At 38.9% G+C, this 13,495-nt stretch overlaps 1 protein-coding gene across 5 annotated transcripts in view; it reads right to left on the bottom strand.

Moving 5' to 3' along the window:
• The window catches only part of mtrr (5-methyltetrahydrofolate-homocysteine methyltransferase reductase), a 31,553-nt gene that overhangs the window by 16,803 nt on the left and 1,255 nt on the right, over positions 1 to 13,495 (bottom strand). For all 5 annotated transcript variants that reach the window (XM_028569305.1, XM_028569306.1, XM_028569304.1 and 2 more), the window contains exons 3-12: positions 13,459 to 13,495; positions 13,176 to 13,293; positions 12,559 to 13,075; positions 12,368 to 12,481; positions 12,124 to 12,280; positions 11,872 to 11,960; positions 9,285 to 9,465; positions 3,350 to 3,392; positions 912 to 1,092; positions 73 to 191 (exon numbers count right to left, since the gene is read on the bottom strand). The exon at positions 13,459 to 13,495 is cut by the window's right edge and continues 117 nt beyond it. In XM_028569305.1, the coding sequence (XP_028425106.1) occupies positions 73 to 191; positions 912 to 1,092; positions 3,350 to 3,392; positions 9,285 to 9,465; positions 11,872 to 11,960; positions 12,124 to 12,280; positions 12,368 to 12,481; positions 12,559 to 13,075; positions 13,176 to 13,293; positions 13,459 to 13,495 (1,556 nt within the window). The remainder of the gene's footprint in view (positions 1 to 72; positions 192 to 911; positions 1,093 to 3,349; positions 3,393 to 9,284; positions 9,466 to 11,871; positions 11,961 to 12,123; positions 12,281 to 12,367; positions 12,482 to 12,558; positions 13,076 to 13,175; positions 13,294 to 13,458) is intronic.

Below are 13,495 nucleotides of genomic sequence, written 5' to 3'. Positions count from 1 at the left end.
TCTCTTACTTGTTAAAAATGTCACTTATTATGATGCAAAATAATATTAAATGCGCTATTGAATTTGCCATACCTTTGCTGAAGGAAGCCAATGAAGGGGGCAACTCCTGTCCCCGGTCCGACCATTATAAAGGGCGCCGACAGGTCAGAGGGAGGCCGGAAGGAGGAGTTGGGTCTCAAACTCACATGGATCTAGGGTCAGAGACCATTAGCAAGCATTAAAATAATGAGTAATTACAACAAAGCTGAAAAGCCACTATGGGCCTACCAATCTATTAATTAATCTACTTAATATCCTAAGACATACTAATAGGAAAACTCATGAGCTCCAACTGGAATCCAGAGAGTCTGTGGTAGAGCGGATTTACTTGCTTTAATTTAAATACATTTATTAATTAACCACACCCACACGGCCCAAAGCTTGTTTGTTTCTTGTGGCTCACACATCAAAATTGAGTTTCCAGAGCAGCCTAAAACATGTAATAAAAACAGGTTAAATTCATAATGCCTCAAGTGCTGCAGTTTCAAGGAGACACTGCACAATTTTCTGATATTATGCTCCACACTTGCCTTCCATTTTACTCAACAACCTCTTGAACTATAATATTAGAAGGAGAATGGGCAGTCTAGCTCTCCTGGCATTTTTAGTGAAACAAAACTTGAGACAAAGACAAAGAAGGGACGGCAAAGTAAGCTGTAGCAGGATTTCAACCTAGCCAGGAGGGGTACATGTATTCAATTTGTCCCCATGAGTGAGTGAGTGAGTGGCTATACAGCACCTGAACACTTGTACTGGCAAATAAGAGCAATAAGACTTATCAGCCTGGGCCAAGAAATATATCAGCCATGACCAAGCGTTCACAAATTTGCACAATCTAGTTTCCGTTCCCCATTTTCCAATGTACTCATTACCTTTGGCAGAGCCAGGCTGCTGGAGGATTCAGCCTTCTCAGGAAAAACCAGGACAGGATTGATGAGGTCAAACAGCCAACTGGTACACAAGCCCCGCCTCCCCGCAGGCCGCCCAGGGCTTGCTGGGAACTCTACCATGTTGAAGACAAAATGCAGCTTTCCTGGGTACCTAAGACAGGAGCTATAGAGATGGGACCGCAGAGAGTTTGAGACAGAGGAAGACAGAGATAGAGGAAAACAACAGTGTGTGTGCAAGGCATACAGACAGTGACAAGCAGGGAGATAAACCAAGATTAAGTGAAAAATGGAGTGATATACAAAGAGAGGCAGAGGGGGAACAGAAGGTACAGAAAGCCATAAGCATTACGAGGGAGGATAAACTCTCAAAAAAGAATAGACAACAATGCTCCTAAAATGAATCAAACAAACCACCTTTATAAAAATCTAGTTAACAGCTGGTCAAAGTAACAAGGGTACATAGACTTTTGATGTGATGACAATTACATGACATTGAAATGCGCAAAATCATGATTTACACCAGTACTTTCCAACATTTCTTGTCTCCTGTATCCCCACAGTCCTGTCAGATGAGCTCAAGTACCCCTTCATCAATACCAACTGTTGTGTTCTAAATATTTTTAATGGATTTTAAACTGGATGTTACACTGGATGTGATACAAAAGTAGATATTGTTACAATATCTTCATAATATTTTCATACAACTGTCAATGTTCAGGTAGGTATTGGTTGGAGGGAGGTATTGTGCAGTTGGCTTATTGTAGCTGGTAGCTTATTCTACATGGCTTACACTAAATATCAATATCACACCAATTTGTAATCCTATTTGTGTGATTATTTTCTTCCTTGACACAAACACATATTCTTTTATCAAATCATAATTTACATTTTTTCAAATTAGTTGAGCTACTCCACAATCTTTCCACATAATCCCTGGCAACAATAGCATAAGTACTCCCAAGGATAGAAGTACCCCTGGTTGGGAATAACTGATCTGGTCTCAGCTTCATTTTTAGACAGAAAATAGTGCTAGAGAGTGAGAAAAAAAATAACTTCCTGTCTGTCTTGCTTCAATAAAACTGCCTCTCCCTCCTCTCCATTCCAGTCTTCACTGCTGGCTGAAGAACTCTCACCCTCTCTCATCCTTCACTCTCCAGTTCCTGTGGGCCACTAGAGACCTCTATTGACCACGGCATCAATAATGCAGGCCTCTAATGTCTCTGCACCATCTGATAAACTACAGCCACAGTCTCTCCTGTCTGTTCCCTGTCTCTCTCCACAAACATACACACACATAAGCAGCTAAGTGACAGACTAATGAGAGATGTTTGGGCATTGAGTTAGATGTTCCACATGAGCTTTTAGGCAAACCTAATGGGTAATATCTTAACAGGAAGCGCAAATCAATGACTGGCTAAGTGAGGCAAAAAGATGGAACGCTTGGGCCTTTTTAAACTAAGCACAACTAGCTAAAGTCTACACAATATTTAGAGTCCATTCATAGCATATGTGCATTGGTTTCTCTCACCCATCACTGGTTATTGCTTATTAGGGAATTACTTCTAAAACAAAAGCACACATAACATGGGCTACAATGTTCAGGGAATCCTAACAAACTTTAGGTCCATATATCCTGAATTCAGACAATATCCCTTTGGTGTTATAATAAACCCTATCAAATGCCACATGTTTCGAAAACTCAGTCGACCACTATGAAGGAGTTGACAACATAGCAGATCTCCAGTGTAGCTGCCAATAGTGGGAGATCAAAATATATGTCTTGTCTAGTAGCACCTAAGTTGAGGTTTTAGCAATATAGAACTTGATACATGTAGGGATAAAATATCAACAGCTTTCCAAAATATAGTTAGAGGGTTCTACTGTATATAAATATTGTCTTCTTACAACACAAATATAAAAATGACATTTCGCGAATCATAATCAGGGGTATTTAAAAAAAAAAAAAAAAAAAAAATGAGCGGAGGAGAGTTCCTTTTTATGTTGCAGTTGTGTAAATCATAAGAGATCCATCTTCAAATAAATCTGAATCAATTGTGCCCTTATTATGCCATAATTTAAATATCATCAGCATTATAAAAAGATAAAAAAGGAGAGCGGGTGACAATTCACAGCTTGTTGCGACTATTTCCATATCTGAACACTGTTTAGAATCACTGGAAAAGTGGTCAGTTTCATGGATTCTTTAACTGAGGCAGATGTTTTAATTTATACAGAAACACATCCAATGACATCAGTAGAAATTAGGAAACCTCCACCATCATGTGTGGTGAGAACAAGTCAGACATACATACTCATGAATACTTGTTATTCCAAATTAATGATGCTATAAGAGCACATTTGGGCACAGTTTCATGCAGGACAAAATGTAACATCCATTCTTATTTTTTCTGTCACCTTACCTGGCTGCTGAATAAGGCCTGGGCTGCAGTTTCGGCAAATGCTCTGAAAGGCAAGCACAACTGTCAATCATCGTTCTGTACCACTAAGATTTTGTTACACAGACACCCATGACAGAAAGCAGACAAAATAAATGAAAGTCATCTCAGTCCATTGAGACATCCTACCTACCAATCTATCCACAGTAACCCCCAACCCAAGCTACAGTCTTGTTTCTAGGACACTTCTATATTTATGAAATTACAAACTCAGGGTTATGAAATCCCAAGTGTCCAGATGTGGAGCCAGTAGGAAACAGATTGCTTATGCAGACCTTATTTCATTGCCAGCCATGAAGGTGCCCTCTTTTGGGTAATATGTAGTGTGCATTACAACCGTGAGAATATGTCAGAGAAATCAGGAAAACTTATAAGAGTTAGAGATGACTTTTCACCCCGTAGCACCAAGATTTGATGTTCGCTGTGCTATGACCACCACCAACTACTAGATATGGGCAAAAAAAGAGTGATTGAGAGTTGCGTGATGTGCTTGCTATGTAGTCTCTTACACTCCATTTGCACCAAAGTGATAGAAGAACCTGGAAAAGTAAAGCTGCACCATATGTACCAGCTGAGGCCTTACAATAACACATTTTTCTGCCAAATTACTTGGAAAGACAAACAGCTGGACTAAATCTGCTCTCTCCTCTCTTTCTGAATCTCTCTGACACCTAAACAGCTCGGGGTGTTAGCAAGACAGCCCCACATTTGACATCCATTTCATCTCTTTGAGGTTTTTTTTAAATGGTGATGCATGAAACACTTAGTTTGAAAGGTTTTGAACAAAAACATTGGCCTTGCCCGAACAGCAGCCTTCTACTACACATTCGAGATTCCTCCAGATTCTAAAAGAAAAAAAACAAGCTCAAGGGCTACCACTTCATTTTTAGAGAGCATGGTGGGCTATTGACACTAAACCAAACCTGCATTCCTGTAAGCTGATACAGTATGAATATGGTATACAGTGGTTTATAATTTATCTTATTAAGACCTTTGGGCGCCCAGTACAGTTAGGTTGTTGAAACTAGTACTGTATCTGTCTGGAAGAAGAAAAGCAGATCTGTTCACGGTGTGACATCTCAATAGTCATGTTTCCATCTAATCGTCAAGTGAATTTTTAGCAAACTTTTAAAATGTATCAAAAAAGAAAATGTGAATAATAAGCGTTTCCATCAACTGGTTTAGAGCAAATAAACGACTACGCAAAGCGTAGTTTCGTCACAAGTTGACGTAACGCATGGTTGTAGATTGCAAACCGGCTTGCTAAATTTAGAGTTCAGAAGATACGTTCTTTGACTAAATGGAGAGAGGGAGCATTGTACAAGTTGGCCACCTGTGCAGCATACAGGGTTGTGGCAGATATTTGGTATCAGCAAGACAACCGTTCACCGCTGTATATATGCGGTGTGCAGGGCCAGACGATTCAAGCTGCTGAACCAATTCGTCAATTTACCCAACGTGTTTGAGGCACAGGCACTAGCGCACCGCAACTCCACTATGCACCTTGTGCCACAATTGTACGGCCACTTGATGGGACCCATATCCCGATCCTTCCCCCATCCGATGGATGTCAGGACTATAGTCATGTGAGCCGTTCGCTACGTCGCAACTTATTCGGCAAAGCGGTTTACATCTCCCATTTTGCACATTAACTCTTTTTTGAAAAAGGCAAAAACCACCTCAAGCGAGAGTAAAACCTTTTTTGCGAATTTGAGGAGGTTTTTTATTTCTTCAATTGTTTTCCATTTCCATCAACATTGTCTAATGAGATACTTCAAAATGCACATAAAAATACGTTGTTGGAAATATGACTAATGATAAAGAAATGTTGTCATTTTGTTTGTTTTTTCAAAGAAAGAATTTCATGTACAAAACATTTAAGTTAGCCAGTTACTTGGAGAAAGCCTGGGAGACACGCGTAACTATCAGTAAACAGTAAGCGGTGCTTACGGGCCCTGACCAATCAGGGGCCCGCATCACTGGATTTTCATTACTCGCGACAATCCAAGCAGTCCCACGTGCAACCACTGACCAAGCAGGAGTGAGAACAGGTCACATGAATTTCCTTGTTTCTGATATAAAGACGAGACATGTGTGACTCGAACATCTCACATTTACCAACAAAACGTACAGCGAAAGACCGTGCAAAACATTTCAGACCGTCCTGCCAACCTGTATACATTTTAACATCACTGTACGCTGGGACGGGTTTTCACTATATAGTCACTGAAGCGGCTGCTGTTTCAATACGGTCAGCTCTCTGCAACGTACGTATGTATGTATGTATGTATGTTAGGGGTGGGGGAAAAAAAAAAATCAATACAGCATAGTATCGCGATATTTTTCGTGGCAATACTGTATCAATACACAGATGCCAAGTATCGATCTTTTATGACGTGTTGGTCAGTCGGTCTGCTTGACAATCACATTTTGCAGCAATAAACTTTAAGAGAGATGACCAAACAGAGAAATTTATCTTTTTAGATAAAACAGATGTTGACAAAATTGTCCTTTTTGGGACATCATTTGAAATTGGGGAAAATCTGAAGTTGGAAAAAAGGTAATACATTGCAATATATCGCAGAATATTGCAATATGTTTAAAATCGCAATATCGTATCGTGACATAAGTATAGGGATGATATCGTATCGTGAAGCCTCTGGTGATTCCCACCCCTAATGTATGTATGCATTTTTTTTTTCTCTCTTATATACGTATACGTGAACATGTCTTGTTAGATTTTTTATGTTTGTTATACGAACAGCAGAGTCTTATAACCCCATATGTGATGGGCATGATACGGAAATAAAATGTGTGAAGACTTTTATTCTCGGTCAAATGTTTAGACTTACTGAGCCAAGACTTCAGGCTGGCCTTGCTTTGTTATAATCAATATGCTTGTACTGTGGATGCAACTCACAGTAACTGTTTAAATAATTAAGACTAAGAAAGAAAAAAGTTTAACGGTTCTCAAAAAAAAGAGAAGAAGAAAAAAAAAATAAATAAAAAAAAAAAACCTGAAAGTAAATCCCCGAAGGACAAAATCTGTTTGGACAAATCATCACATACTACAACATATCCTGCCATCTTCTTCCATCAGCACGAAAAGGAAACACACACCTCTCCATCAGCGGTGTATCATGTACGTTAACACAATACTCTGGAGCTACGCGGGGCTCCGGTTCCTGCCTTTCTATCACAGAGTGACAGCACATGTCCGAAACAAAGGACAACCAATCCATCATCTCACATCACTGCACCATAATGATACTGCTGGTAGGTAAAAAGGATATATCACTTTTAAAACCTCTGGTTGCAACACGGCTTTTTCTGTTGCAGTAAGTGGCTTGAGGATACATCTTTAAAAAAAAAATATATGTATTTAAAAAAAAAAAAAGGTCTCCATTCCAAAAAATACAGTCCCCATGGCCCCCGCTATGTTTTCAGAAATGATCATTTTCAAGGGTATCATCGATCATACTGCACAACAATATAATCTATTCCATCTCAAAAGTCTCTCTGTGCTGCAATTTATATGCAGAGGTATCATTTTAGTGAAAAAAAAAAAATAAGATAGCAATGTGGTTGAACATAAGTTATACTTCTTGGGATATATGGATAGTTTCTTTTCTGCAGTTAGATTAAGGGAAGTTGTTAGCAATAAAGCATTAAGAATTATTTTTTTTCTCTAAATGCCGAATTCAAGATGATCTGCAAGATCATGGTTTTCCAAAACCATTTAAAGGTTTTCACTGGCATTTCATTATACCTTAAATGAATAAAGTGGAATATATGTGACATGCATGTGCAGTGTGTTCTGTGACCAGGAAAATGCATTTAAAATGTCAAGCTTTTTTGGAGAGAGGGGGAGCTCCGGCCTTTTGGGATGCAGACACATTCCCTCTACTTTCTTCCACAGTTCACAATAAAAAATAAAAACAAGAATAAAACTCATCCTTGTACAATTTTCTTTAGCCCTGCGGTAAAGTAAATTGAAAAAGAGGCTCTTGGACAGCATTCAGCTCCCGGGGGCAATGACCTCAAAGTTTTTATCGGACACGCTATGTGAAACAATGGACCATATAACAAGAGCGCTGACTCTGAGAAGCAGGTATCTTTCTCAATTTATATCCAGCATTTACTTTTATACCCAGGCTGCACTTGGGCAAAGACATCCGGGCTTAGATGCATCTCTTCTCATTATTTATAGTTAGTGTGTAACAGCATAAACTCTGATAAGCAAAACACCTCCCCTTGGGGCGGGGTAATGAACCAAGAACAGTGCAAAATAAATGCAACCGTGTGCTTTACATGTGACACACTGAGTCAGAGTTGACCATTAACCTATGATCCAAACTGACCCGGTGCGTTTGTGTCCTTGCAAAGCGCAGTGGATCACAAGTAAACGGCCCCCTTTCCCCAAATAACAGCTGTTGCCCTGAAGGCCCTCCAACGCCACATTTTTCACGAGGGCATGATTCCCAATTTCTGCATCAGTCCACCACTGAAAAAAGGTGCTGTGGTTGGCAAGTAGGCCTAAAATAACTGACATTGGGGAAGGCCAAGAGCTGTGACACAGCTGTTTTAGAGGACAACTCAACTTGTATGTAAAGCTGTAGCCAACTAATTTCACTGTCTGGTAAGTTTCAGTCAAAGCGTATTAGATCCATACTGAATGACTGCCCAAAATGTTAGTTTTCTACCAACAGTTGGCTCAAAAGAGAGATGGTATAGATGGCAGACAGCAGCAAAGAAGTATCAATATTATTAGCATGGGGGAAATAGCTCTTGACTTGCAGCTATAATATTGCCATTATAGTCACACAAAAACCATATTGGAGCTACATGGACTTAAAAATGTGACAAGGAAATGAGTGTCGATCCTTTAGGGAGCCCTCGGATGTACACTGTCTGACCATTCAGTATAAGTAAATGCTCTCACAAAAATCTGCCTTGAGACTAGGCTCGTAAATCTTGCTTTACTGGGGCTACAGTGACCCCTACTGGATGGAAATTATCCAGACAGACAAACCTGCATAGTTGGAAAAAAACAAAAAAAAAACACTTAATTACAGACTTGACAAAACCTGAGGTCTTTTCACAAGTGAAATACTTAGATCTGAACAAAATTATTCCACTGATATTTTGTACAGGTGCAGTATAATCCCAATCTCATGCCAATTACTGAAATTTAATTAAAATGCCTGCATTTAATTAAAATGTGCTATAATAATACATTTGTAAATAAAAACTGAAAAACAAATATGCCAGAACATTGTCTGTTTTCCCATTAGTCACTGGATAAATGTTATGCATGAAATGTAGGGCTGCAACTAACAATTATTTTCATAGTCTATTAATCTGTTGATTATTTTCTTGATTATTCGATTAGTTGTTTGGTCTATAAAATGTCAGAAAAGGGTGAAAAATGTGGATCAGTGTTTCCCAAAAGCCCAAGATGACATCCTCAAATGTCTTGTTTTGTCTACAACTCAAAGATATTCAGTTTACTGTCAAAGAGGAGAGAAGAAACTAGAAAATATTCACATTTAAGAAGCTGGAATCAAAGAATTTTTACTTTTGTCTTAAAAAATTACTCAAACTGACTAATTGATTATCAAAATAGTTGGTGATTAATTTAAGAGTTGACAACTAATCGATTCATCTTTGCAGCTCTAATGAAATGTACCTAAATGCTTTGTGACATGAGGGACTAAATAAAATAAAAAATTATTGTAATGTTAGATCAGATTTTGTACTTCAGAGTGGTTCTCATGTTTTGTAATATGTATGTAAAATGTAATCTACCAAGGATGGTTTTTACCCCCCAAAACCCTGATTATTATGGACCCAGAGAAGTTCGGACCTTATGACGGAGATAGACATCAGGGACTCTGACCTATGAGGAGGCTGAGAGGAGGCGAGCAGGATGGGAAGGCTGTGAGAAGCTCCATGATGCTAAGGCTCGGATCTCTCACATACAGGTTGTAGTCTGCGGCGCCTTGTTTACTGCAGAGCTCCTGCAGTCTTCTCCTCTGCACACCGTCCCCTGTATGCTCCACCAGCGCTCTGAGAAATGCCTGACAAGAGAGACAGAAACCAGGATGTGAAGTCACTTGAAGCTGCTCTGCACCTCCATCAGCAGCAATCGTCATGCTTTTTCAGTTTTTCTGGTTTCTATTCACACACAAAAAAAAAAAAAAAAAAAAAAAAAAAAAAAGGCGGCATTTAATACATTTTCTAACAGTGCAGTAGGACAGATTCAATGCCACATTGCACACAGGCCATAGAAAAAGAGAAGTCTCTGTTAGGTTTTCTATATGAAAACTGTAGAGCTGGACCTTGACACCAGCCCCAGTTGTGGAATACAGCAATTTTATTTTTCATGATGCACGTTCTACACCCATAAAATTGTAATTTAGTTGTTAAATGCTTGTAAAGCTACTGAGAAATTAGCAGAGGCAAAGAGCATTCTTTTAATCCTAAAACAAATTCATCAAAATCAATTAATGCAATCAATTACTGTTAAATTTGCAGAAGACAAGCCACTGTTTAACTGGTATTTCATCAGTTATTGTTAATCCTTTGGAGGCTGAGATGCAAATTACAGGATTAAAAAGGATCAAAAAAGAAATGAGACTCCTGAACAACTTTTCAGAGTGATTTTGCTTTATTCCGCAGCCATTCATCACTCTGATACAGTAATCACAACTTCTGAATAATTGGCATGCCTAAGTGTTCTGTATAATTTCAGTGATTTATTATAGTTTATGAGTACATGTATGGAGAGATTAGTGCTGGAATAATTATTATCCCCATCTTCCAATCCATCCTGAATAGCCATCTTTGACTAGTGTGAAAACATTGTCTGTATCTGATACAATATTTAAAGAGCTTCAGTGATAACATTAAAATCAGTCTCAGCAGAAATGGCAAGCCAAGACATGCCACGTATAGCTTTCTGTATTTGATGGCGTTATGAATATTATTAGGAATTGTACTTACTAACAGGCTGAGGTAATTATCTTTCACTATCCTAAAAATCATGAAGTATAAAACTTATAGGTGTTGTAACTTCTTGGATTACACAGACAGGTGGTGTAAAATAAAACTCTTACAGCCTTGTACGTCTGTGTAGACAACAGTTTGACCTAAAACTATCAAATTTTTAGTGCTGGAATTTTATAACACAGGAGAAAGTGAGTTTGTGCACATGTCTTATATATAGCAGGGGACTGGCGGTTACAATTATTATGGACTGTATCTTTCTGACACATTATCAATTTAATTTAGACAGTTGAACGTTTCGTTAATAAAACAATCAGTGCAGAAATCAGGAGTAATGTTTCCATAATGTATCTTAATTCATCATACTGACCAAGCAATATGTTTTTGCATAGCATATCTTAAAAACAAAATAAAAAAATAAAAATGTTAGTATGCAGTGTGCCATCCTTATTAGGGGTGCACGTTTCAGAAAATGTCACGATTCAATATCGATTTTTAGGCTCAAGATTCAATTCAAAAATTATTCTCGATTCAAAAAAAAAAAAAAAAAAAAAAGTCACAGTATGTAAATGTAGTTCGAATAGACATACAATTTAAAAAAAATAATATGAATCGATTTTTGGAATTCTATGAATTGATTTTGAATCGGTAGAGCTTGCACACCCCTAATCATTATATAATGTGTTTTAAGCGCGGTGTCATTTTGTGCTTTAAACAATGCTGAATGCTAAGCAATACTTAAAAAAATTGTATTTATTAAAAAAAGCAATTATATTGTTGCCATTTCCTTTTGTCATTCAGTGTGCTCCGTGTTTACAAGGAGCAGTAAACTACTGATGCAGCTCATGCCATAGGGAAATAAATGGTTTTCATTTTGGTTAGACTATAATGTTTTTATTAAATAATTAATTTAACTACGCAGTTAAAACAACGGTGTAAATAACTTAAGAGATGGAAATTAGACAAGAAGTGCTGGTATGTAGACAAGTTAGCTACTGTCACTACAGTAATAGTGTTTAGTAATAGTGGCTATTTGACATTTCCACGCACCAGCTGTGTTACTCTCTGCTACAGAGGACCAGGAAAGTCTAATAGTTGTTTAAGCCTCAGGCCTAACCTTGCTTGAACTTTTCAAACCAATCTATGGACCCATGCAAATCTTTTGGGTCTAGACCCTGTCCTGACATAGACTATTTGAGCACCCATTTGCCTGTTCAGTAAGTAAATCTAAAATAAATTGAAACACCTGTGTCAAAATATAATGTCACTTCTTCATGAAATATAATATACTTTTCTCCCAGCTTTGACCACACAAATAAAAGCAGCAAGCTCTAGTTGGAGAAAACATGACACACATGTCTTCACTCTTGTTATTATGCTGATATCGTACTGTATGTGTTGTTTTAGTGTGTCACATGAGAAAGTAGCTTGGCCAATGCAATTTACAAGACATAGAACAATTTCAGGACATGCAGTACCTTCTTAGGAACACTTCTGATCTCCAGACACCATGTGAGCAGGTACAGCAGAGAAATGTTGTGGGAAACGTAGGATGGCACCTGGGCACCTATAACCAGGGAGGAAAGAACATTTGGGAATTATCATAGGTATGAATGTCACATAATCATTGAATCATTTAATTTTCAGTGCTGTGTAATCTTTGGCAAGTCCAATGTTACAATGTTCTTTCCAAGAGTACATGTTAAAATCATTTGACAAGCACACTTTACCTTTTTTCTTAGTGTCTTTACGTAGAGAAATGTGTACTTGGTGGTTCCTCTGGTCATGAAGGCCCAATCTGTGGAGCATGTCCTCAACCTCAGCAGCCCTGTTTGGGCAGAACACATCAAACGAATCCCCTGGATGATAGGTCATCATCGGGTGAGCCTAAGAATGAAAAAGATGAATCTTATGTCCAAACTGCAATTAAATCTAAATGCATACTGCACATTTAGAAAATGTTCAAAAGCTTACAGATATGTCCAGTTCTAAGAGAAGGGCCATCTTGACTGAATCTCCTCTGGTCATCTTAACTGCCCTGGAGATGGGAACCTCGTGGAGAGTCTCTTTGTTTAACGGCCCTATAATCTGAAAGAAAACATTTATGAGATAAAAGGGTGAAACAGGACACAAATACTGGCTTTATCAGCAGCATTGTTCCTCACCTGTTCCACAGTATCCACCTCCTGAAGAGAAACATTGAGGTAGGGAGAAGGCAGAGCTGGAACATTAAGAGAGGACTCCGACAGCGGCGGCAGGGAGTGTGTCAGTGAGGCTGCCAATGCAACATGGGGAACTCCAGCATCGCCGGCCTGTGTCTCCGGTGCGGATGTAGAAACACTGGCAGTACCATGAGACTGGGGTGCCAACCCAGGGCTCCCTGTAGGAAAAGCTGGCCTAATATCAGAAACGGCAGTCGGTGTAGCAGAAGCCGAAGATGAAGCAGCAGTTGCAAATTTGGAGACAGTTTCTACAGATTCTCTGATCGACTCGCAGCTCTGGCGGTCAGTTATGCTCAAGAGGTTCAGTTGGACATCTGGTATAGTTGAATCAGGAGTTTCCTTTGGTGAATCATCTGCTTCTGCTTTCAAGTAACCAGTCCCATCAGAATTCATGTTGGATAAGGCTCCTTTGATTGCTTTCCACAGTCCTTCAAGCCAGGGGTCCACAACCACCTCCAGCCTGGAGAGAACAAAGTCCACAAAAATGAAAACAAGAGAAAGAGAGTGGGTAGGTTAAAGGCCAAATGCTGAAAGCTGGATGTCAATACTACAGAACTTACCCTACACCATCATCTGCATATCCTGTTGCATAGAATTGTTTGGCTCCAAGTTCCTGTAGACGACGCTCAATTGTCTTCCCACAGTTGCAGAAATTTGCATAATTTGTGTCTCCTAAAGCTGGAGCAGACAGAGGATCACAGATGAAGATGTCTCAAGCCAGCAACTACTCAGAGAGTAAACACTGTGCAGTGCTCTGCATTGTAATGATTTGCACAGATGTTTTGCAAATCAAGTTCACCATAATAACTGCAAAATGATCTACCAGACCTTCAAAGAATTTACCTAAAAGTGCATAGCGAAGGTGTTTATAGTAGTCAGT

Source organism: Perca flavescens, chromosome 22 (genome assembly GCF_004354835.1).
Source record: "Perca flavescens isolate YP-PL-M2 chromosome 22, PFLA_1.0, whole genome shotgun sequence".
Classification (NCBI taxonomy): domain Eukaryota; kingdom Metazoa; phylum Chordata; class Actinopteri; order Perciformes; family Percidae; genus Perca; species Perca flavescens.
This window is presented reverse-complemented; position numbering and strand designations above follow the sequence as displayed.